Genomic DNA, 24,515 nt, shown 5'->3' on the forward strand with positions numbered 1-24,515 from the left:
GGCCCCGCCCCCTCTCCGCCCCGCCCCGGCTCGGGCGGCCGGAGGACCCGGAGCTAAGGCTCCCGAGCCCGCGGCGGCGGTGGGTACGATGTGGTTCTTTGCTCGGGACCCGGTCCGGGACTTTCCGTTCGAGCTCATCCCGGAGCCCCCAGAGGGCGGCCCGCCCGGGCCCTGGGCCCTGCACCGTGGCCGCAAGAAGGTGAGTGCGACCGAGCTCCGTAGGCCGCGGCCGACCTGGGCCTTGCCTAGTCCGCGCCGCCGGCCCCGCCGCGTCGCGCCCGGCCTGACGTGGCGGCGGAGCCTCGGGGTAGCGGGCCGGGGAGGGGGCGGGCAGTGCCTACGTGGCGGGCGGAGGGACCGAGGGACCGACAGGCGGACAGGGCCGGGGTCACGTGGGCCCGGCGAAGTGTCCCTAAGGCTGACCTGGGACAGCCTGGGCTGCCGGCCCTTGTCTCCGGCAACACAACAGCTCTGGGACCATCTCAGGCCCCGCTGCCCTCCCCCAGGCCACAGGCTGTCCCGTGTCCATCTTCGTCTATGATGTGAAGCCTGGCGCGGAAGAGCAGACCCAGGTGGCCAAAGCTGCTTTCAAGCGCCTCAAAACTCTACGGCATCCCAACATCCTGGCTTACATCGATGGACTGGAGGTACCCGCTGCCTTGCCTGCCCGTCTCTGCCTCTCACTATCTCCTGGTTACCCACTCCTGTCTCCCTTCCTGCCCTGTTTCCACCCTATGTGCCCCAGCACCCCCAGATTTGGTTTCCTCTTCCCCATCTCTCCCCACTTCAAGTCGCTTATCTCTCCTTCCTCTCTGCCTCTCTGCCCTTGATAACCCTGTGTCCCCTTCCCCAGACAGAAAAATGTCTCCACGTCGTGACAGAGGCTGTGACTCCGTTGGGAATATACCTCAAGGCGAGAGTGGAGGCTGGTGGCCTGAAGGAGCTGGAGATCTCCTGGGGGCTACACCAGATTGTGGTGAGGTGGGGGGCAGTGGTGATGAGAGCAGGGATGGGGGGTTGCAGGTACTGGGGCGTGATGGCTCCTTCTGCCCCCAGAAAGCCCTCAGCTTCCTGGTCAACGACTGCAGCCTCATCCACAACAATGTCTGCATGGCCGCCGTGTTCGTGGACCGAGCTGGCGAGTGGAAGCTTGGGGGCCTGGACTACATGTATTCAGCCCAGGGCAACGGTGGGGGACCTCCCCGCAAGGGGATCCCCGAGCTTGAGCAGTATGACCCCCCGGAGTTGGCTGACAGCAGTGGCAGAGTGGTCAGAGAGAAGTGGTGGGTGACTAGGGGCAGCGCGCCCCAAGCTGCCCTGTCCTGGAGGCCCCTGCAGCCTCAGGACTCCTAGACTAGTTGGTACTCCCCTGTTCCCTGCTGCCTGGCTGGGGAGGGAATCAGTGTCCCAGGAGTGAGGGACACTCCTCTGCCCCCAGGGTCCTCAGGGTGGTAGGGCAGGATGGATGCAGCCTTCGGGGTTGGGTGATTCTGAACTTGAAAGCTCTGTGACCTGGGCAGATGTGCCTACTTTTCTGAGCCTCGGTTTTTTTTAATCTGTTAAGTGAGGCTAATGAAACCTGCCTCTTGAGACTGATGGCTCAGCTGAGGGACATTGCCAGGCCCTGGCATGCCGTGAGTGCCTGGTGCCCAAGGCAGGCTGGAGGCCTGTGCAGGTGGTTGGTGGGGCCCTAAGAGCTCTGGGTCACTGCCACAGGTCAGCAGACATGTGGCGCTTGGGCTGCCTCATCTGGGAAGTCTTCAATGGGCCCCTACCTCGGGCAGCAGCCCTACGCAACCCTGGGAAGGTAAGTTTCTTGCCCATGGCTGTTTGCCCTGCCTCGGCCCCTCTGCCAGCTGGCTACCCCTGCCCTGACACTGACCCCTCCCCTACAGATCCCCAAATCACTAGTACCCCATTACTGTGAGCTGGTGGGAGCGAACCCCAAGGTGCGTCCCAACCCGGCCCGCTTCCTGCAGAACTGCCGGGCACCTGGTGGCTTCATGAGCAACCGCTTTGTAGAGACCAACCTCTTCCTGGAGGAGATTCAGGTGAGCCCCCAACTCACCCTGGGCTTCGACCCTACCTTTTTCATTCTGCCCCTACCCTGTTTTTCAGGGTATCTCACAATTGACCCTCAGGAGACAAGCATGGACTGTGGAGTTAGGCCAATCGGGGTTCAAACCCGGCTCCAGCTCATACTCACTCTGTGACTTCACTTGGCTGAAGTTCAGTCCCAATAATAGTACAGGTTGAGCATCCCTAATCCGAAAATGCATGATCTAAGTACTCCAAAACTGGAAACATTTTGACCACCAACATTACAATCCAAGGAAATGCCCATTGAAGTATTTTGCATTTTTTGGATTACAAATGTTGAATTTGGGCTGGGTGCAGTGGCTCACGCCTGTAATCCCTGTTCTTTGGGAGGCTGAGGCAGGTGAATCATCTGAGGTCGGGAATTCAAGACCAGCCTGACCAACATGGAGAAACCCCATCTCTACTAAAAATACAAAAAATCAGCTGGGCAGGCGCCTGTAATCCCAGCTACTCAGGAGGCTGAGGTAGGAGAATCACTTGAACCCAGGAGACGAAGGTTGCACTGAGCCGAGATAGCGCCACTGCACTCCAGCCTGGGCGACAGTGTGAGACTCTGTCTCAAAAAAAAAATGTAGTGGCCGGGTGCGGTGGCTCAAGCCTGTAATCCCAGCACTTTGGGAGGCCGAGGCGGGCGGATCACGAGGTCAGGAGATCGAGACCATCCTGGCTAACATGGTGAAACCCCGTCTCTACTAAAAATACAAAAAACTAGCCGGGCGTGGTGGCGGGCGCCTGTAGTCCCAGCTACTCGGAGGCTGAGGCAGGAGAATGGCCTGAACCTGGGAGGCGGAGCTTGCAGTGAGCTGAGATCGCGCCACTGCACTCCAGCCTGGGTGACACAGCGCGAGACTCCGTCTCAAAAAAAAAAAAAAAAAAAAAAAAATGTATATGTATATATAGAATTGGTATAATGCACATATTCCAAAATCCGAAAACATCTGAAATCTGAAACACTTCTGGTCCCAAATATTTTGGACAAGGGAGACTCAACCTGTACCTACTTCAGAGGGGCCCAATGAGGAGTCAGAATTGAAAGTGCATGGTGTAGTGTTCTGCGCCCAGCAGGCATTTAGGGCCGGCTCTGGTTACTCCAGTCACTCCACATGCACATTCTGGCTCTGGTCCTCAGGGGTATAACACCCTGTGCTGGCTGCAGGGGGGTGGGCAGCTCCAGCTCAGTGTGGAGGAAGGTGAGGCAGACCTAGATCCCTGCCCTCAAGGATCTAGCAACAAGTAAACAGACCAGATCCCCACCCTTGGGAACTCTTGCTGGGGGAGAGACAGAAAACATTAAAAACCATAAATAAGAGCTGGGCGTGGTGGCTCAGGCCTGTAATCTCAGCACTTTGGGAGGTTGAGGCAGGTGGATCACCTGAGGTCAGGAGTTTGATACCAGCTGACCAACATGGAGAAACCCCATCTCTACTAAAAGTACAAAAATTAGCTGGGCATGGTGGCGCATACCTGTAATCCCAGCTACTCAGGAAGGCTGGGGCAGGAAAATCGCTTGAACCTGGGAGGTGGAGGTTGCAGTGAGCCAAGATCATGCCATTGTATTCTAGCCTGGGCAACAAGAGCGAATCGCTGTCTCAAAAAAAAAAAAAAAAAAAAAAAACCACCATAAATAAGAAAACCAACCAGTGTGGTGGCTCACACCTGTAATCCCAGCACTTTGGGAGGTCAGGGCAGGCGGATTATTTGAGGTCAGGGGTTCGAGACCAGCCTGACCAACATGGAGAAACCCTGTCTCTACTAAAAATACAAAAAATTAGCCGGGTGTGGTAGCGCGTACCTGTAATCCCAGCTACTCGGGAGGCTGAGGCGGGAGAATCACTTGAACCTGTGAGGCAGGAGGTTGCGGTGAGCTGAGACTGTGCCATTGCGCTCCAGCCTGGGCAACAAGAGCAAAACTCAGTCTCAAAAAAAAAGAAAGAAAGAACAAACCAGTGCAGGAAAGAAAGTACTGGAGTGGGTGTTCAGGGATGGGCTCTCTGAAGTGACATTTGAGCTGGGGCCTGAAGGACATGATGGTGGGAGCCAGAGGGATGGTACCTGGAGGAGGAGTTCTAGGCGGAGGCGACAGCACACGGAGAGATGCTGAGGAGGGAGCCCTCTGCTTTGCCTCTGAACCTTGGTTTCCGCATGTATATAGTGAGGAACATCCAGGTGCACTGGCCCGCAGGGTTGCTGTAGGGAGGAGGGAGGGAGGCTCTGCTCTATGCAATGCCTGGACCCAGCCGTGTGTGAGGAAAACAGCGGGAGCTGAGAATCAGAATCAGGAGCAAGGGAGGAGAGTGGCAGGCACTCCACAGACCCTGACCCAGCAGATGCCATGGAATCTTGACTCAGATGCTGCGGGGCGGGGAGGGCCTTTGGAGGGTGGGAACCTGGAAGGAGAAGCTGCTGGAAATGCTGAGGCCCTGTTGCCTCCTGGGCAGTGTCGGGGCAGCAGGAACTTTGTTATGTGGAGTTCTCCTCATACGGCTGGCTCTGCCAAGCTGCCCTTCTCCCTGAAATGTGCCTCATAGGAAATGGGGTTTCGGGAGCTTCCCGGAGAACATGAGAGGGCAGTGCCCAGGGGCCCCTCTTCCCATTGCTGGGTGGCGTGGTGGAGAGAACCCAGCTGTGACTCTCGATGTATGACCTTGGATGTGATTTAGCCTCTCTGGGCCTTGGCCCCGCTGAATCATGTGATCAGAGCACCAAGCCTGCCTCCCACGCTGGTCTGAGCTGCTTGAGGGCCATCTAGGTCCTCCTTGTCCCAAGCCAGAGGTCGCCTCTCCCAGGCTAAGCCGTGGCTGTGGGGATGGCGGTACAGCACCCGGACTTTGGAACACAGTACTGGCCACTCTTGGCTGCTGATCTTGACCCTCTATCTCCCGCTTTGTGAATGGGGGGAGTGACAGCATCTTTTGAAGTGTACAGCACAGGAGAGGCGCCAAACCACTGAGTCAGACCCTCCTCTGACTGCTTCTTAGCTGTGTGACTTTGGACAAGCTCCTTGCCCTCTCTGTGCCTCAGCTTCCTTGTTGGTAAAATGTGGATTACATTAGCACCTACCTCGTAAAGTCGTGAAGAGGACTGAGATAATCTGTGTAAAGGTTTTGGCACATAATCTGTGCTCAGGAAATATGAGTTGGGGTATCATGGCCTCAAAGGGGGGTTAGGAGGACTAAAAGTAGACCATTGAGCTGACACCCTGGTCCATTTTAGCTCAGTGGGAGGATGAGGTCTGGGGGTAAAGTGTACCTAATCCCTGCCTTCCTATGGCCTACCAGGAACTTCATGCCCAACCCAGCCAGGGCAGGGGAACCAAGTAAACCCCTTCACCTCTTTGATCTTCAGTTTCCTCCTCTGTGCTCACATCCTAGGTAGGGAGCAGTAGAGGCAACATTGATAAAGGGCCTGATGCCCCTAGTGATGCCTCTGATGCCCCTAGTGGCTGCTCTCCCAGCAACAGGTCAGGTGGCCGCAATGACAGCAATAGTCCCTAACGGACTGAGCATCTGCTGTGTGCCAGGACTATGCTACAGCTTTTGTGTGCATTTTCTGTTTGAATTCTCAGAACAATCCCGTAGATAGTAGAGCTGTTATCCCATTTTACGCGGCACTTAAGCGGTACAGTTGGGCTTTGAACCCAGGCAGCCAGGCTCTGGAGCCCATAAGCGTCAGTTCTTGTCCTCACCCATGGCTGGGTTTGGGCTACAGCCAGGCTGATCTCTTCCCTGGGTCCCATCCTCACTCTCCCAGATCAAAGAGCCAGCTGAGAAGCAAAAGTTCTTCCAGGAGCTGAGCAAGAGCCTGGATGCGTTCCCTGAGGATTTCTGTCGGCACAAGGTGCTGCCCCAGCTGCTGACCGCCTTCGAGTTCGGCAATGCTGGGGCCGTTGTCCTCACACCCCTCTTCAAGGTGAGTGGAGCTGTGGGACCCAGAAGGCTGGCTAGATGCACAGGAACTGCTAAAGAGAAGGCCCTGGGGTAGGGCAGCCTGGTTAGGGCAGACCCAAGCCCATATGTGCAGGAGCTTCCTGCCAGCGTCTATAAACAGGCACCTGACCAGCTGTCCCCTGGGGAGGAGAGACTCTGCCCCTAAAATCCTTTTCCCACAAACTTCTGGTTTCACAACCCTCAGCCCTTCCTCCATTTCCCTGGGTCTGACCTGTGCACCCTGGTTCCCAGGGCCCAGGGGATTACCTACTCACCACCCCACTTTGCCATCTCCCTCCTGACTGCTTAGCACTCAGCTCACCTGACTTCTGGGGGCTGGATCTTCCACCCCTTCCTCAGACCCCAGCCCACCTTTTTATGGGCACCGGCCAGTCCCTGCCCTCCTCACCTTGGGGAGAACCCTTTCACCTGAAAGTCTTGCCAGGAGGGGAGAAGACAACAAGCAAGTCCTGTATAGCTAAGAACCCCCAGAAATTGCAGGCAGAATTTCTGCATATGGCATAAAGGTACCTCCTTGTAGGGGGTGGCCCAGAGCTTTCATCAGCCTCCTGAAAGAGGCCGTGGCCCAGAAAGGTTAAGGGCAGGGCGGAGATGGAATATGGGCAGAGGAGCTGCTGAAGAAATGCCTGCCTCCCACTCTGCCATCACTTCGTTCCCATCCTGGGATATCAGCCCCAGGAATTTAGATGAGCCCAGCAAAGTCAGCCCATTCCTGTGAGTGGCCGAATCCTTCTTTCTGCCTTTTCAGGTGGGCAAGTTCCTGAGCGCTGAGGAGTATCAGCAGAAGATCATCCCTGTGGTGATCAAGATGTTCTCATCTACTGACCGGGCCATGCGCATACGCCTCCTGCAGCAGGTGAAGCCTCTACCAGACTCCACGGTGGTCCACCCCACCCAGACCCTACCCTGGCTGCTGGGGAGGCACCTGCCCTGGCTGCACAGGGACCCCAGAAACCCCACCCCTGAACATATACAGAAGTGAGGGAATCCCTGAGGCCAGGCTCTCAGGAAGTTGGCCACATACAGGGCTCCTTGGCAGCTTTGGGAATGGCCAACTGCCCAGGCTGCAGCACTCTAATGCCCCCTCCTCTCCTGGCTCAATCACTCTAGCCCTCTAGAGTGGGGATACAGTCTCTCTCCTGCCAACCCCAGGGCAGCTGGGAGCATCAGACAGGATGGATGGGGTCTAGGAAGTACCAGTGGTTCCCAGTGCCATTCCCTCTGCAACCACCAAACCCACCAGTCCTCCTCATGGCGCTGTGGGCAGGCGGGGAGGAGCAGGGCAGGGGTGGTACCCTCGTTTATAGAAGAGGCTCAGGCTGGGCGTGGTGGCTCATGCCTGTAATCCCAGCACTTTGGGAGGCCAAAGTGGGCAGATCACCTGAAGTCAGGAGTTCAAGACCAGCCTAGCCAACATGGTGAAACCCCGTCTCTACTAAAAATACAAAAATTAACGGGTATGGTTGTGGGTGCCTGTAATCCCAGCTGCTCGGGAGGCTGAGGCAGTAGAATCATTTGAACCTGGGAGGCAGAGGTTGCAGTGAGCCGACATCGTGCCACTGCACTCCAGCCTTGGCGACAGAGCGAGACTCCATCTCAGAAAAAAAAAAAAAATAGTACAGGCTCTGAGAGGGTGACCAGATGAGCCAGACTATGAGCCAGGCTTTCCTAGCGTCCTCCTGGCCTCTCCTCACTCCACCTGGGCCTGAAGCCAAACACCTGGGTAGGGGCTCAGGAGGTTGACCTGGCTGGCCAGTGCCTGCTGGGTGGAAAAGCTAAGCCAGGAGTGGTTCCATGGCTGTGGGGATAGAGTGGGAGGAGCTGACCATGTTGACACATCCCAACTTGGGCCACAGATGGAACAGTTCATCCAGTACCTTGATGAGCCAACGGTCAACACCCAGATCTTCCCCCACGTCGTACATGGCTTTCTGGACACCAACCCTGCCATCCGGGAGCAGACGGTCAAGGTGGGTGTGACCAGGCCCAGAGTGGCTACCCCTGGTTTTCCAAGGCTTGGAGGGGCTCACCCTAGACACAGAGGCCTTGGCTTTGGCCCATAGGTCCAAGCAGGCACTGTCCTTGCTGTGTGGGTTCATGCTGTGGGTGCAGCTCCGCAGCTGGCGGAGGGGGGTGCAGGTCCTCCATTCAGCAGACAATGAGCACCTGCCTATTCCTGGCCCAAGCCCCATGCTGGGAGGCAGCGTGCATGAGGTGCCCAGCCCCCTGCACTCATGGAGCTTCCTTTCCAGGGCACAGAGAGTGGGCTTGCCAGACAATATAACAGAATTAGAACACATGTATTGTTGGCCGGGCGTGGTGGCTCACACCTGTAATCCCTGCACTTTGGGAGGGAGGCTGAGGCGAGCGGATCACCTGAGGTCAGGAGTTCAAGACCAGCCTGGGCCGGGCGCGGTGGCTCAAGCCTGTAATCCCAGCACTTTGGGAGGCCGAGGCGGGTGGATCACGAGGTCAGGAGATCGAGACCATCCTGGCTAACATGGTGAAACCCCGTCTCTACTAAAAATACAAAAAACTAGCCGGGCGTGGTGGCGGGCGCCTGTAGTCCCAGCTACTCGGAGGCTGAGGCGGGAGAATGGCGTGAACCCGGGAGGCGGAGCTTGCAGTGAGCCGAGATAGCGCCAGTGCACTCCAGCCTGGGCGACAGAGCGAGACTCCGTCTCAAAAAAAAAAAAAAAGACCAGCCTGACCAACATGGCGAAACCCTGTCTCTACTAAAAAATACAAAACCAACTGGGCATGGTGGCACATGCCTGTAATCCCAGCTACTCAGCAGGAGACTCAATTGAACCTGGGAGGCAGAGGTTGCAGTGAGCCGAGATCATGCCATTGCACTCCAGCCTGGGCAACAAGAGCGAAACTCCGTTTCAAAAAAAAAGAAAAGAAAATATATATTGTTGGAAAGCGTGGGGAGAAGAGTTTGTGGTTTTAGAAACAATGGTCAGGGGCTGGGCGCAGTGGCTCATGCCTGTGATCCCAGCACTTTGGGAGGCCCAGGTGGGAGGATCGCTTGAGCCCAGGAGTTTGAGACCAGCCTGGTCATCGTGGCCAAACCCCATCTCTAAAAAAAATACAAAGGTTAGCCGCATTTGGTGATGCACGCCTGTAGTCCCAGCTACTCAGGAGGCTGAGGCAGGAGAATGGTGTGAACCCGGGAGACAAAGCTTGCAGTGAGCCGAGATCGCGCCACTGCACTCCAGCCTGGATGACAGAGTGAGACTCCGTCTCAAAAACAAAAAAGATATGGAGACGAGGGTGGCTCTGAGGCTTGTGGCCTGGGCAACTGGAAGGTTAGGAGTTGCTATTTACTGAGAAGCTGATGCAAGCAGGTTGGGCCCTGGGCCCCATCTTGGCTGTTTCTGTTAGGCAGCTGGATGGAGATGTCAAGTTGGCCACTGGTTATGCATGTGTGTAATTTAGGGAAGTCTGGGCGAGGGATATGTGCCTGGGGGTTGTCAGCTCACAAGAAGGCATTTAAAGCCATGAAATGGCTGAGATCACCTAGGGCAAGAGCGTTAAATATAAAAGAGACCTCAAGATTGGCTCTGAGCGTGTGAACATTAGAATCTCAGCCAGAGGAGCAGCCAGGCAGGTCAGGAGAACCAGGAGGGGCTGGTGTCCTGGAAGACCAGAGACCAGAGTTTCAGGGAGGGAAAACTCAGGGATGTCAGAACTGCTGAGGGTCAAGTTTGGTGAGGATGGAGAACTGGCCACTGAAATGAGTACCATGGAGGGCGTCAGTGACCCCACCCTGAGCCAGTTTGGCAGAGTGCGGAGCTGTTGGTATGAGTCTAGGTGGAGTGCCATCAGGAGAGCGGAGCAGAGGAAATGGGCGACAGGAGTGCAGACAGACTTTGGAGGTTTTGCCGTAAGGGGGGACAGAAATGGGGTCCCTTTCCTCAACATGCTGGACAGGGCCAGGGCCAGGGCCAGGGCCAGGCCCAGGCTGGGAGGTGGCCTTGCAGGCTTTGATGGGTGTGCTCTGGGATGAGGGCTGCCAGGAGGCTGTTCCTGCACAAGACTCTTTGCCCACCAAAGCCCACAGTTCCCCTGCTCATTTCTGCCCCACAGTCCATGCTGCTTCTGGCCCCGAAGCTGAACGAGGCCAACCTCAATGTGGAGCTGATGAAGCACTTTGCACGGCTACAGGCCAAGGATGAACAGGGTCCCATCCGCTGCAACACCACGGTCTGCCTGGGCAAAATCGGCTTGTACCTCAGTGCCAGCGTGAGTGTCCTGCACAACTGCTGGAGCCTGGTCCCTGTCGCAGGACCACGGCCTCCTCCAGGGCCAGGAGTCCTGTGTGTGTGGGCCTTCATTCTCCCAGAGACCCAGGCCCTGAACGCTGTTGGTCCCATATCTGGGTTCCCAGAGGTGGAGTGAATTGGCCAAGGTCACACAGCCAGGAGGGTGGATCTGGGATCTGAATCCAGGCCTGCTTGGCCTCCCGGCCTGTGTGCATCCTCTCAGCCAGGGTTTGTAAGTTCAGATGCTTGCTGTGCCCAGACAGTTAACAGGAATGAACACTCAGCTGGGCAGGGAGGAAGGGAGCCTGTGTCCGAGCCCTGGGGACAGCTGCTGTTGTGGTCCCATGCCCTGAGGCAGTGTGGAGCCCAGTGATTTGGGAAGAGAAGCCCAGGTCCAGAGTTTTAGGTAAACTCTCCCCATTTAAGTGATTCATTTACATTTTTCAGATTCTGGGGGCCTACGTGTGGCCCCGTTCTGGGAAGTAAGGGCTGGTGGTTCTGGGCCCCAACAATGACCCTCTACTCAGGAGCCCTCTTTCCTGCCCCATCATAGACCAGACACAGGGTCCTTACCTCCGCCTTCAGCCGAGCCACTAAGGACCCGTTTGCACCGTCCCGGGTTGCGGGTGTCCTGGGCTTTGCTGCCACCCACAATCTCTACTCAATGAACGACTGTGCCCACAAGATCCTGCCTGTGCTCTGCGGTCTCACTGTAGATCCTGAGAAATCTGTGCGGGACCAGGTGAGGCACAGCTGGGCCTGGCCTTGGGCTGGGGCTGTAGGGGATGTCAGGCCCTAGCTGGCCTGGTAGGTTCTTGGGAACCCCAGAGGCCCCAGCTCTGCCCCTTGTTACCCCACAGGCCTTCAAGGCCATTCGGAGCTTCCTGTCCAAACTGGAGTCTGTGTCGGAGGACCCGACCCAGCTGGAGGAAGTGGGTGAGTGGCCTACACTCGTGTTCCTTCTTTTCCTGCTATGTACTTGACAGTGACCTGTTTGTGTCCCACCCCCACTGGAGTTTCTGAAAGACCCTTGTGAGCAGACTTGACTCAGCTCCCCCTTCACAGATGGGAGAACTCAGGCCTGGAGAAGGGAGTGGCGGCTACAGGGCACTGTCAATTCCTGCTGTCCTGTCACCCATGGGTACCTGACGTGCCCATACCCACCTCTCTCTCATGCCACTGCCCAGAGAAGGATGTCCATGCAGCCTCCAGCCCTGGCATGGGAGGAGCCGCAGCCAGCTGGGCAGGCTGGGCCGTGACCGGGGTCTCCTCGCTCACCTCCAAGCTGATCCGTGTGCACCCCACCACTGCCCCCGCAGAGACCAACATTCCCCAAAGACCCACACCTGAAGGTGAGCGTCCTGGCCTGGCTGCATCAGTGGCTGAGAGGGCTGGGAGCTGCAGGCACCCAGGAACTGTTACTGTCTGACTTCCCCGGGGATGGTGAGGGGAATATAGGGGCTGGGGTAGGCTCTAGTCACCCTGTGGCTTCCTTGGCACCCCTTCTCCCCAGTAGCCCCCTTCCCCTAGCAGCCTCTGCCCTGTCCCAAGACTCCCCTGAAAGCTCAGTGAGTCTCTGCTCCCCAGGAGTTCCTGCCCCGGCTCCCACCCCTGTTCCTGCCACCCCTACAACCTCAGGCCACTGGGAGACGCAGGAAGAGGACAAGGACACAGCAGAGGACAGCAGCGCTGCTGACAGATGGGACGACGAAGACTGGGGCAGCCTGGAGGTGTGTGGGGCTGAGGGAGCCTCCCCAGGGGACCCCAGCTCAAATTCACAGGCTGCCATTCAGGGAGCTTCTGTGGGGCCTGGCTGGAGTTGGCCTGTCCTCATCTGCATAGCATCCCTGGCGCATAGGCTTCATGGAGTGGCCATTGTAGACCAGAGCCAGCAGCAGGCCCCACTCAACCCGTGGCCCCAGGGAGCAGGCTGGGCAGATGGTGCCTGGGGCATTCCCTGGACTTCCTCACTCTCACCCACACCATCCCTCTTCCCCCTCCTGCAGTGCCCACCGAGCCCTGGGGTCAGCAAGGAGAGGCAACTCCTAGGTCTAGAACCAGACCAGTTCTGCTTGGGGCATGGGTTCAGGATGGGCTGAGGGAGGACTGGGGCTGCCCTCAGAATGGGGCAGAGCTGGGGGCCCAATTTCCCCATCTGACTGAGAGCAGCATTTTCTGGCCCCCAAAGCTGTTGGAAGGGGCATCTAGATCTCATTCCCCGGCCTCAAAGAGGGTTGAAGGCAGGCCAGGGTCAGCGTCCATTTAATATATGGGAAACAGAGCCTGAGGAGCAAATGAGGGGGAAGGCAAAAGACAGTGGTGGGGCCCGTGGCTCCGACGGTGCTGGGGCCGGCTCACTTGCCCTTTAGCATGCGGTGGGAGTCAGTGGTCCCTTCCCACACTGCAGCAGGAGGCTGAGTCCGTGCTGGCCCAGCAGGATGACTGGAGCACTGGGGGCCAAGTGAGCCGTGCTAGTCAGGTGAGCTGGGTCAGGCGGGTGTGTGTGTATGGGGCCCTTTCCTCCCTGGGCCCAGGGCTACTTCCCCTTCCCGCTCTTCTACAGGTCAGCAACTCCGACCACAAACCCTCCAAATCCCCAGAGTCCGACTGGAGCAGCTGGGAAGCTGAGGGCTCCTGGGAACAGGGCTGGCCGGAGCCAAGCTCCCAGGAGCCACCTCTCGAGGGTACGCGGCTGGCCAGCGAGTATAACTGGGGTGGCCCAGAGTCCAGCGACAAGGGTGACCCCTTCGCTACCCTGTCTGCACGTCCCAGCACCCAGGTACCCAGCATGGGTCTGGCGAGAGGGTAGAGATGGTGGGCCTCAGCCCGAAGTGGGCCCCACTGCAGCCCACACTTTTCTTTACAGCCTAGGCCGGACTCGTGGGGTGAGGACAACTGGGAGGGCCTGGAGACAGAAAGTCGTAAGTGCTTCCCCTGGGCGGGCTGAAGACTAGGGCTCCCAGACCAGCCCGTCCCTACAGGCCCCAGGCAGGCACTGGCTGGAGAGCTGAGACCGGGGCTCCCTTCCTAACCCCAGGACAGGCCAAGGCTGAGCTGGCCCGGAAGAAGCGCGAGGAGCGGCGGCGGGAGATGGAAGCCAAACGCGCCGAGAGGAAGGCGGCCAAGGGCCCCATGAAGCTGGGAGCCCGGAAGCTGGACTGAACCGTGCGGTGGCGCTTCCCGGCCGCGGAGAGCCCGCCCCACAGATGTATTTATTGTACAAACCATGTGAGCCCGGCCGACCCGGCCAGGCCATCTCACGTGTACATAATCAGAGCCACAATAAATTCTATTTCACACCCCCCTGTGCCGGGCCCAGTCTAGCCCGTGGGAGGTGGCTGGGGTCTGGTGCCGCGCTGTGCAGCCCGCGCCCACGTCAGACGTGAACATCAATTTGCTTCGAAAGCCAAGGATAAAGAGGCACGATCTGATTTATCAGTTTCTAGGAAACACCCTCTGGGAGGAAGGCAGACAGCGCCCGCCGGGGACCTTACAACCGCCCGCCAACCGGGTGGGGCCGGTAGGGGCGCCGCGGGTCTCAAGGCGCAGGGAGGGTCTGCGGGCCCCAACGTCCCTGGGTCCGAGCCCCAAGTCGGGGCAGAAGTGAGGCCGAGCTCGCAGAAACCCCTCAGTGATCACCGAGGTCTGGGCCGAGGGCGGTGTCAGCGTCGGCGCTGGGGAACGCAGGCCCCGTGCGGGCGGCTGCGCGCGAAGCCGGCTTTGCAGACGCAGCGGAAGGAGCCGCTGGTGTTCACGCAGCGCTCGCTCTTGCACAGCAGCCCACGCTGGTTCAGCTCTCGGCACTCGTCGATGTCTGCAGGTGGGGCGACAGGTGCGGCTTCGCTGAGCCTCCAGGCGGCTCCTCACCACCGGCCCCTCCCCTACCCCACCCCAAAGCCCCGCTCACCCACGCAGCGGGCACGGGAGGCGTCCAGCTGGAAGCCGCCGGGACACTCGCACACGGCGCCGCCTGGCCGCGGCACACACCGGCCACTCACGCAGCGACACTCGTCCGAATCCTCCTCTGAACTGTCCTCATCTGCATGGCCCAGAACAATACAGCCTTCAACACTGACCCCCCGCCAAAGGCTACCAACCCCGCCACAGCCCGCCCCGGCAGCACTCACCTCTCGGGGGCTTCCCCAGCAGCAGGGGGCTCGTGTCCCAGAAGGAATTGCTTTCGCTCTGCGATGTCGGGCACTGGGACCCTGGGAGGAGCAGAGCTGGTCAGCGACGCTGGGTCCCCAGGCCCTGGCCCCCATCCTCGCTCCTGGCCAACTCCTCCCCGACTGCCTTACCCGCTCCGCGCGGTGGGCACGGGCGGCACTGGGCGCCCCAGCCGCGGCCCTGGCGGCAGCAGCAGTCGTCGAAGGTAAGGGCAGGCCCGGCCTGGGGGCCCGCACACATGCCGTCCTCTCCGCGCTGACTCCAGCACACGTCGCGCCGCTCCGGGGCGCGCTCTGTGGACAGCACCTGGCATCAGGGAGGGGCCCAAGGCAGGGACCGCCCGCCTCCGCCCCACACCACCAGCGCGGGAGCCACATGACGGACAGGGCCCTGGCCGACCCTCGCCCTCACCGGCCGGGCTCTCGGGGAGCTGGCAATCGCGGCCGGAGGGCCCGGGCACCCAGGGCGGGCGACACTCGCAGCGGTAGGAGCCCGGCAGGTTGACGCAGCGGCCAGGGCGGCAGGCTGCCGGGTCCTGACACTCGTCCACGTCTACGAACAGCGAGGGGGTGGGTGGGAGCCGTCACAGCTCGGCCCGGGCCCCGCCCCTCCCGCGTACCCCACTCCCCGGCCCGGGCCTCACCCATCTCTTCCGGGCTCAGGCACTGGCGCTGCGCAGGACTGTACTCCGCTGGGGGCGTGCAGGCACAGCGGTAGCCGCCGCGCGTGTTCTCACACACTCCGTTCCGGCAGTTGGACTCGTCCAGGCATTCGTCCACGTCTGCAGGGAGGAAAAGCGTGGGTGGTAAGGGCAGGCCCGGGATGGGCGGGGTGGCGCGTGTCTCCTTGCCGCTTCCCCACGGCCGCCAGGGGGCTGAGCTCACCCACGCATTCCAGCAGGTTCCCGTCGTAGTAGAAGCCCTGCTTGCAGTAGCACTCGTAGCCAGGCTGTGTGTTCACGCACTTGCCCTCCTTGCAAATCTCCGCCCCGAACAACATGCACTCGTCGATGTCTGACAGGTGACAAACAGTGGCCGCTCCGGTCCCGCAGCCGCGGCCGGAAGGCGTGGGCTGGGCTCACCACTGGAGCGAAGCCATCCCCGCGGGGCTGGGGGTGGGGCCTACCAGAGGGGCGGGGCCGGTGAGGAAGGGTGGGGCTTACTAGGCGCGGGCAGCTGACCCAGCGAGCCCCGGCGGGATCCGTGTGATCCCAGCCCGGGGTGAGTGAGTGCGGGGCGGGCGGAGCGGCGGGGCGCTTACCACGGTGGGCTGGGATGCCGTAGTTGACGATGTTGTTGTCCTGGGTGTAGCCCTTTCCGTCTGGGCAGAGGCTGTGGAACTCGGCTGCGGGGGCAGGGCGGCCGTGGGGAGGGAAGGGGCAGGACTGAGCGCGCGCGTGGGTTTAGGGCTGCAGCCCGCCGCCTATTTCCCAACTGCCAGGGGGCGCCATTTCCCACATTTGGCTTCCAGAGGAAGAAACTGAAGATCTGGGAAGGGGCCTGCCCGGCTCCTGACCTGAGCTGTAGACTGGGCAGGGGTAGATTTCGCAGTGGTCGCCCCAGCCGGCCCCCAGCGAGCAGCAGCACTCCTGCTGGGTGACGTTGGTGGCCAATACGCTGTCGCAGAACACTGTGTCATCGAAGTTCAGGTAGCACTCCTTCTTGTGGTGGGGCTGCTCCACCTCTGAGGGGTGGAGGGCAGCTCAGGGTCGTGCACAGACCCCCTTGGCCCTGTCCACCCTGCCCACCCACCACAGCTCTTTCCCCCCACCTTCCCTGGCTCCCCTCAGTCTCCTCCTGAGAGCTGGCTCTGTTCTCAACGTGGTGTTCTGGGCCCTTCATGGTCTGGCCCCACCAGACTCCCCCAGACAAAAGGATTTCTTCAGGTTCCCCAAATTCAGGAGGGTGAGGCCAGGACACATCTCTGAACCCCAGCTGCAGCTCAGGGGAGTTGTCAAGTCCAAGGGAGGCGCTGGGAGGATACTCACCCTCACAACCGTGCTGGTCCTGGGTGGGAGTGAAGCCCTCATCGCAGACACACACATAGGAGCCCTGAAGGTTCTTGCAGGCCCCGTGGGGAAGGCACAGGCCTGGGTCCTGGGTGCACTCATCTATGTCTGGGGGGCAAGAGTAGCGCAGATGGAAACCCAGCCCCTCTTTCCCTGGGGCTGCACCTCAAGGGCCTCACGCAAGTTCAGAACCTGAATTTCCACTTTGGTTTCAAAGTATGTACAGCAGGAAGTCTGCTGAGCCTGTGCATGTGTCTGAATGTGCATGTGGACATTCACTGCTGTCCTTCATAACACCTTCAGTGGCTCCCACTAACCTTACAAGACCTAAAGGTATCGGAAGCCCAAATGGAAAGGCCTCAAATGCCACTAAACTCAGCTTGGCATTTGAGGCCTTTCGAATTGAGCTTCGGATACCTTTAGGTCTCATCACGCCTTACTCTAGACCACCTTCCACTCCCCAACTCTGTGCTCAGGGCACCCTCCCCTCCTCTGTAAACGTAACTAGCTCCTTCCAGATCTCTGTGCTTTGCAATTACTGCTCTTTGGTCCTGGAATGACTTCTCGTGCCTTGCCTTTCCCATGCCTAGGGAACTCCTACTTACGTTTTGGTCCAGTTCGGTCCAGTTCAGCATTCACCTCCCCATTGCAATTAATCATTAGTCCATACCTTTCTTGACACCCAGGACCCTGAACTGTCAGAATCAGTTTACATGTCGGCCTCCCCTAGCTGGGAGCCCTGGGTGATTGCTGATTACCTAGTACAAAGCACAGAACCTGGAAAATAGTAGGTGCTCAATAAACTTTTTTTTTTTTTTGAGATGGAATCTCACTCTGTTGCCCAGGCTGGAGTGTAGTGGCGCAATCTCGGCTCACTGCAATCTCCACCTCCCGTGTTCAAGCGATTCTTCTGCCTCAGCCTCCCGAGTAGCTGGGACTACAGGCGCGCACCATCACGCCCGGCTAATTTCTGTATTTTTAGTAGAGACAGGGTTTCACCATATTGGCCAGGCTGGTCTCAAACTCCTAACCTCATGATCTGCCCGCCTCAGCCTCCCAAAGTGCTGGGATTACAGGCGTGAGCCACTGCCCCCAGTCTGAGCCACTGCACTCAGCCTAAACTTTTGTTGGATGAACGCATGTATGAGTGAGTTGATGGGGAAGACCAATACATTAATATCTGTAAAGAGCTTAACAGAGTGCCTGGCACACAGTAAGCACAACAATAGCACTAACTGTCATGTTTACTGTGATCATTGTTATTCCAGGTGAAAGACCGGAAGGCTGAGCAGATGGATGGGTGGGTGGGTGGAAGGATGGATGAAAAGATGGATGGATGGAAGGAAGAAAAGAAGAAAAGGAAGGGAGGGAGGGAGGGAGGGAGGGAGGGAGGAAGGAAAGAAGGAAGGAAGGAAGGAGGGAAGGAAGGAAGGAAGCAAGGAGGGAAGGAAGGAAGGAAGGAGGGAAGGAAGGAATAGAGAAAGGCCACAGTGTATCTAGGGAATTACTGCTCCCTGTCACATCCCTCAGGAACTCTCAGCCAGTCCCCCATACCTTGGCATTTCCTGCCACCCACCAGCCGGTGCCCCTGGGGGCAAAGACATCTGTAGGAGCCATTGGTGTTGATGCAGTCACCCCCAATGCAGGCTGCAGGGAAGTCACACTCATCAATGTCTGTAGGGGATGGAAGGGGTGGAGACTCTCAGGGGCTGATCACCACCCCGGCCTGAGGCAGCCAGAGATTTCCCCCAGAGCCCTGGGTCAGTCCCACGCCTCCATGCCCCAACTGAGATCTGGATTAGGACTGGACCCTGGGGGGTGGGGGTCCTGGGGTAGGGAGGCACAGGTCAGCACCCCAGCTCTAAGATCCCTCACCCTCGCAGTGGCTCCGGTCCCTGGACAGATGGTAGCCAGAGAGGCACTGACACTGGAAAGATCCTGGCGTGTTGGTGCAGATGCCATTGTCACACACGTCCCCAGCCTCACACTCGTCCACATCTGAAGGGCATAGGGGGTGTCAGAGGACCAGGCTGGGAGGTCTTGGGTTTCTACTACTCTTTTCTCACTTCTACGCATGGCCTGGAGCACCAGAGCTGAGGCCAGCAGCACTCAAGCACAGGTCTCACCCTGCTTCTGGGTGGCACATGGTGCCCTGGTGACCAGGCCGGTGCTGCCAGGGTCCCTAGGCCAGGTCTGATGCTAAAGAGCCTCCCCAGCCTCCCCCAGCCTCTCTCCCTGCCCCAGCCGCTTTCACTGCTGCTCCCATCCTTCCCTCACCTGCCATGGCTCCCTTTTTCCCAGGTGGATAAACTCCCTATCCCTGTCCTTTCCACTTTCTCCTGCTCATGAGGTAAAGGAACTTGACCCTCCCCCGGGACACACTTTCCTGAGGCCTCTTTGGTGGTTGTTGCCCACACCCCAGACCTCTCCAAGCCACGGCTCTGCCTCTGAGGTGCCGCTGGCCTCCTGCAGCCTCAGCCCTCCTGTGGCTGTCAGCACCCACCTTCCTCGCTCCTCCTGCTCTGTTTTCCTCTCCATCCTGGGAGTTTCAAACATCCCCGTGGACAAACAGTTCAGCCTCTGACCTCACATTCCTGGATCTCTCGGCTTCCATGACCTTCCCCTCACTCTCAGGGTCCCAAGGGGATTTTCATCACTCAGATCTGTCCACCCTGGGGCCCTCAGAGGCTGCCTGCTTTCCACGGTTCTCAGGTCCTCACTTCCACCTTCCCTCTCACAGGGCCTGGTGCCTCCCTCTCAGTCCTCTGAGCTTGCCTAACACCCTCAGACTCTGACAGTTCCCAGCTGGAGCCCAGGGTTCATCATCCCTAGGACTCTCGTCCCTGATCCATAAACACCTCTCCTTCCTCCTCACTGGTCTGGCAATGCCCAGTCTCTGGTCAGAGCTGTGGCCTGTGGATCCTGGGTGTAGGGTGGGATTGGAGCAGCCACCAAGCCGAGCATGCTGGGCCAGAGCCACACGCTTCAGCCTCAGTCCAGCAGAGCCTCGTGTGGCTGGCACCTCCCTCTCTGACTCCTCTCAAGCTTTGACTTCCACAAAGCCCCTAGGCAGCCCCATGCCCTGGGGCATTTCCAAACCGCCACTGTTCTCCTGAGTCCCCTACTCAACCGAGGCCCTTCACTGTGTATTGAGAGAATTAAGGGTAATCGCCCTTAACCCACTGAACATCGTTATCTACATCCATTCCCCTCCTGCTCCTGTTACAGCAAGAGATGTCCTTCCCCTGTCCACAGCCAGCTGCCCACTGGCTCTCCTCCCTCCTCTCCTGACCCTGATGCCCTTGTCTCCTGGTCCACTCTCTTGGCATCACCTCCTCAGCCTATACCAAAGCCCTACTTAGGAAGAGCAAGAGTCCCCAGGTCTTGTTCTTCCTCACTTGCTGCCCACATATCCTGGCCTCTGTCCCCATCATATCCCAAAAGCTACCCTGCCAAGGCCACGAAGGACCTTCTTGCCAAGGAAGGCATCACTAGAATTTCCATGTAGGATTAGGGGGCAGACCCCTAAGTCTTGTTCTAAGACTTGTTGTCTCACCAGTTCTTATTTTACAAGAACCTCTCTACTGCAGTTAGCTCATCCTCCTCCTTCCCTGGAAATATGTCCTCTCCAGCTTCCCAGATGGTGCCCCTCAGGTGCCCCTACTATCCCTCCCCCACTATGTCCTCCAACTCCTTCCCCAGCCTGCCTCTGAACTGTCAGTGTCCACAGGCTCTGCTAGATGCTCTGCTTACCCAACCCACCTTGGGTTGGCTAAGCAGGCCCACCCAAGACTCCATAGCTCCCCTGGTCCATGGTCCATCATTCCAGGTGGGTATGCTGGCATCTCCTGCTGAGAGGCACGATCCACCCAATTTGTGCAATGTGGAGCTCAGCATTTTCCCTCCCAAATATGCTCACTTCTGAGGACCCATTCCCAGTGAGCAGCACCACCCCCTCACTCACCCAAACCAGAAACGGGGAGGGGTCGTTACCACCCTCACTTTCACTTGACATCCAGTTAAAAAACCCAGGAGGTCTAACATTTCTCCAATACCATCGTCTCATGGCCATCCTGAGGCCACCACTCATCCTGTCCACCACTGTCTCCGCCCTAAGTCTCTCCAACAGACCTCCAGCTACCCTCCACAATCAGCAGCCGGGAACGTTCTAAAACAAATGACAAATCTTGTCACTCTTGCACTTAAAATGCTTCAGGTGAACACCTTCTGGGTGAAGCACAACCTCCCAGGCAGGAATTAGGGGACCCTCCAAGGGATGGGGATCTGCCCCTCCCCAGCCGGCCTCAGCCCCCATAACCGGGTCATTCCTTACAGTTCCCCAACACCCCACCCTCTGTCTCACCTCTGATCTGCCAGTGCCAGCCCCTGTGCCTGGCATGCTGTTCCTCTCCTCCTTTCTTGCCTAATTCCTAGTGATTCTTTAAGACGACCCAGGCCTCCTTCCTCCCATCCTGCTGTGTCTCCAGGAAGCAGCCCAGCTGCCTCCAGGCCCAGCACTGCACACTACAGTCTGTGTCTTTCCTTCAGTTTTCTCTGAGTCCCAGCCCCCAGCCCCGCCTCTTGGTGTATAATAAACATGAGTGCAGGGGGGACTACTATCCTCTCCACCCATTCTTTGATATCTTTTTTCCTTCAAATTTAAGTAACATGCTTTGCAAACGCAGCTTCAAGCTCTGCCCCCTAAGACTCTTGCTATGTGGAAATTCTAGTGGTGCCTTTTTTTTTTTTTTTTTTTTTTTTTTGAGACAGAGTCTCGCTGTCGCCCAGGCTGGAGTGCAGTGGTGCGATCTCGGCTCACTGCAAGCTCCGCCTCCCGGGTTTACGCCATTCTCCTGCCTCAGCCTCCCGAGTAGCTGGGACCACAGGCGCCCACCACCACGCCCGGCTTTTTGTATTTTTAGTAGAGACGGGGTTTCACCGTGTTAGCCAGGATGGTCTCGATCTCCTGACCTCGTGATCCGCCCGTCTCGGCCTCCCAAAGTGTTGGGATTACAGGCGTGAGCCACCGCGCCCCGCCCTAGTGGTGCCTTTCTTGCAAGGTTCGTTGAGAAAATGAATGAGCAGAGCCACCTGGGGATGAATGAGCTACCTTCCACCCACTGTTTACAGCGTGACCGGCTCCCTGGCTGCAGCGCGTGGAGCGCTGCGGAGGCCCGGGGCTGGGGTGCTGGCGCTCACCTACGCAACTGCGGCCGTCGGGCGCGGGCGCGTAGCCCTGGGCACAGGTGCAGCGGAAGGAGCCCGGGAGGTTCTCGCACCAGCCAGGCGAGCAGGGGCTGCCCTCGGCGCACTCGTTCACATCTGCGGCAGAAAGACCTAGCCTCGGACTCTGCCCCACCGGAAGGCGGACCGCGCACCCCTCGGGGATGTGGGTCTCTTCCTCCCAGGAACGCGGGATTGAGCGGACAGCGTCTACTCTCGGAAGGCCCCGCCCCCAGACGCCAATCACCACCGCTAGCCCCGCCCTGCCCCCAGCGGAGCCAGATTGGGGTAGGCACCCGACAGCCCCACCCACTCGCATCCAGGCCCCGCCCTCACCGCGACAGGCCCCGCCCCCCTGACTGCGGTAGCCAGGTTGACAGGCTATGCACTTGAAGCTCCCGGGCTTGTTCTCGCATTTGCCATCCGGGCAGGAGCTCGGGTCCCGGCACTCGTCGATATCTGCACGGGAGGGAGAAGGAAGAGAACCCATCTGCGGACAACGTGGGTGGCCCGACTCCCAGCGTCCACAGCAGGGCCTTCCCCCTACACAAATCTACGAGGCTCCCGGAACCGCAACCTCTGAAAGGCCCAGAGCTGAGCATACAGGCTGGGTGCGGTGGCTCACGCCTGTAAATCCCAGCACTTTGGGAGGCCGAGGCGGGTGGATCACCTGAGGTCAGGAGTTCCGAGACCAGCGTTGCCAACAAGGTGAAACCCCGTCTCTACTAAAAATACAAAAATTAGCCAGGCGTGGTGGTAGATGTCTGTAATCCCAGATACTCGGGAGGCTGAGGCAGGAGAATCGCTTGAACCCGGGAGGCGGAGGTTGCAGTGAGCCAAGATCTTACCACTGCACTCCAGCCTGGGCGACAGAGACAGACTCCGTCTCAAAAAAAAAAAAAAATAATAATAATAATAATAATAATGCAGGCCCCCCAGGCCCACCCCAGGTGGGGAGACAGCTAAGGAGCCCCTTCTTTGATCTGAATGGGTTCCCCTCACCTTCGCACACAGGAGGCCGGGAGGCTTTGAGCCGGTAGCCGGGGTAGCAGTTGCACTTGTAGTGACCGGGAAAGTTGATGCAGAAGCCGCCGTCGCCGCACAGGTGGGGCTTGGCGCATTCGTTCAGGTCTGTGCGGGAGGAAGGGGCCACGAAGCGGGTGTTGGAGGCGGCGGCCGTGGGGTGGGGATTACACGGCGGTCTGGAGGAGAGCCTGTCCCACCCAAGGCCGCCCCCGCCCTGGCGGCGCTCACCCACGCACGAGCGCCCCCCGGCGCCCACATGCAGGCGGTAGCCGCGGTTGCAGTGGCAATTGTAGGAACCGCCGGTATTCATGCAGATGCCCCTGCCCGGGCCACAGGGCTCTGCCTCGCACTCGTTCACATCTGAGAAGAACCGGTAGGCCGAGAAAAGTCAAAGGAAGCGTCACTATCTAGGGTCACCCGCCCTCCGCTACCCACCTGCACGCCCGCCGCCTGCCCCGCCCTCACCCACGCAGTAGCGGTGCTGCGGATGTGACCGGTAGCCCGGGTTGCAGTGGCAGGAGTAGTCTGGGGGGCCCGGGACACACTCTCCATGGCCACAGATGTTCTGGTTCAGTCGGCACTCATCAGTCTCTGCGGGCATGGCCAGGTCAGGGGGCGGAGCAGGGAGCGCTCACCTTATGTCAAATCCCCAGGGCAGACCTTAACACCCTAGTCACACCATGACCTCAGGTTCCTGTATGCCCATACTCCAACTCCAGGATGTCCTATTTCTCTATGTTAGATAACCCCAATATCAAGACCCCAAAAAGCTCCATACCAGGACTCTGACTTCCTTATTACCCCACACCCAGGCCGCCATACTTCCATTCCTAGTTCACTCCAAGACCCTGACCCCAGTCACCTCAAACCAAGCCACATCCCCTCAGGGCCCCTCAGCAGTCCCAGTACTCCCACCCAAGGGACTAAAACCCCTTTCTCCCCACTCACCTCAACACCTCAAACTCTATAGCCTCAGTCACACCACTATCCTCTAGCCCAGTGACTCCAAAAGCCCTTGCCCCAGGGACCAGACGCCCCTATTCCAGAAGGGTTGATTGCCCCCTCCCAGGACTGGCAGTAGCTGGTTTCCTGGGAATCCTAACTAGTGCCAGAGTTGTGCACAGGCGCTCAGATCCAGGAACCCTCCCTCACTCTCTTTGTCACCAAGCCCAGGACTCCCTGCCTCCAACATCTCCCTCCTTTGGATCCTCACTGCTCACCAGTTTCATTTCCCACACCCCCTTCCCCCCTCACCCCTGCCATGCAGCCTGGGCCATGACAGTGAACTCTGCTGCGCCCCAAACCCACCTGGCCAGTGGGCTTTGCAGGCAGCTCTCTTTGCCTGGAGTACCTCTCCTTAGGCTTCCTTAACAGCCCCTCCTTTGAGGGGCCTTGTCCACATTCCCAGTTCCCCCAAGAACAGCCATCTCCCACCTGAGCCCTCACCCCAGGAGCTCATGGAGGATCAGGGTTTCAGTTGGATTGGCAGTTCCCTTGTGGTTTTGAAGCCTACACAGGCATGGGCTTGAACGCGGCTCAGTTGTGTGACCTGGGGCAGGTTACTGAACCTCTCTGAGGCTCAGTTTTCTCATCTGGAAAATGAGGCTAACAATGCTCACTTCACAGAGTATGAGAAAGTTAAATGGTATGTAGAATGTAAAACTCTTCGGACAGTACCTGGCACAAAGGGACTGCTCAGTCTGAGCCAGCAATTATGATGCTCAAAATCCTGCAGACACCGCCCACAGCCTCTGGCATCAAACTCAAGCCTCCTGA

General features: G+C 58.6%; 2 protein-coding genes across 4 annotated transcripts in view; one reads left to right on the forward strand and one right to left on the reverse strand.

Moving 5' to 3' along the window:
• SCYL1 (SCY1 like pseudokinase 1) lies at nt 1–13,617 on the forward strand. Of its 2 annotated transcripts, none has more exons than XM_003909573.5 (18): nt 1–199; nt 507–647; nt 854–976; nt 1,057–1,283; nt 1,717–1,807; nt 1,896–2,051; nt 5,851–6,009; nt 6,796–6,903; nt 7,904–8,017; nt 10,140–10,295; nt 10,869–11,057; nt 11,176–11,251; nt 11,503–11,667; nt 11,903–12,045; nt 12,723–12,794; nt 12,879–13,094; nt 13,182–13,236; nt 13,353–13,617. In XM_003909573.5, the coding sequence occupies exons 1-18, from the start codon at nt 89–91 to the stop codon at nt 13,475–13,477; spliced, it is 2,427 nt and encodes an 808-aa protein (XP_003909622.2). In that variant the 5' UTR covers nt 1–88; the 3' UTR covers nt 13,478–13,617. The 2 variants fall into 2 exon arrangements, with proteins under 2 accessions (XP_003909622.2, XP_009183911.2); XM_009185647.4 differs by having other exon boundaries at nt 12,726–12,794.
• Nucleotides 13,470–24,515, reverse strand: part of LTBP3 (latent transforming growth factor beta binding protein 3) — a 21,159-nt gene continuing 10,113 nt past the window's right edge. The window contains exons 12-28 of one of the 2 annotated variants that reach the window (XM_031653685.1): nt 23,205–23,330; nt 22,968–23,099; nt 22,716–22,844; nt 22,050–22,172; nt 21,690–21,812; nt 18,366–18,488; nt 18,045–18,164; nt 16,470–16,598; nt 15,998–16,165; nt 15,743–15,826; nt 15,367–15,495; nt 15,126–15,263; nt 14,894–15,034; nt 14,614–14,775; nt 14,443–14,523; nt 14,223–14,354; nt 13,470–14,129 (exon numbers count right to left, since the gene is read on the reverse strand). In XM_031653685.1, coding sequence (XP_031509545.1) covers nt 13,978–14,129; nt 14,223–14,354; nt 14,443–14,523; nt 14,614–14,775; nt 14,894–15,034; nt 15,126–15,263; nt 15,367–15,495; nt 15,743–15,826; nt 15,998–16,165; nt 16,470–16,598; nt 18,045–18,164; nt 18,366–18,488; nt 21,690–21,812; nt 22,050–22,172; nt 22,716–22,844; nt 22,968–23,099; nt 23,205–23,330 — 2,192 coding nt within the window. In that variant the 3' untranslated portion in view covers nt 13,470–13,977. The remainder of the gene's footprint in view (nt 14,130–14,222; nt 14,355–14,442; nt 14,524–14,613; nt 14,776–14,893; nt 15,035–15,125; nt 15,264–15,366; nt 15,496–15,742; nt 15,827–15,997; nt 16,166–16,469; nt 16,599–18,044; nt 18,165–18,365; nt 18,489–21,689; nt 21,813–22,049; nt 22,173–22,715; nt 22,845–22,967; nt 23,100–23,204; nt 23,331–24,515) is intronic. The other variant, XM_031653686.1, reaches the window with a different exon arrangement.

Source organism: Papio anubis, chromosome 12, assembly GCF_008728515.1.
Source record: "Papio anubis isolate 15944 chromosome 12, Panubis1.0, whole genome shotgun sequence".
NCBI classification, from domain to species: Eukaryota; Metazoa; Chordata; class Mammalia; order Primates; family Cercopithecidae; genus Papio; species Papio anubis.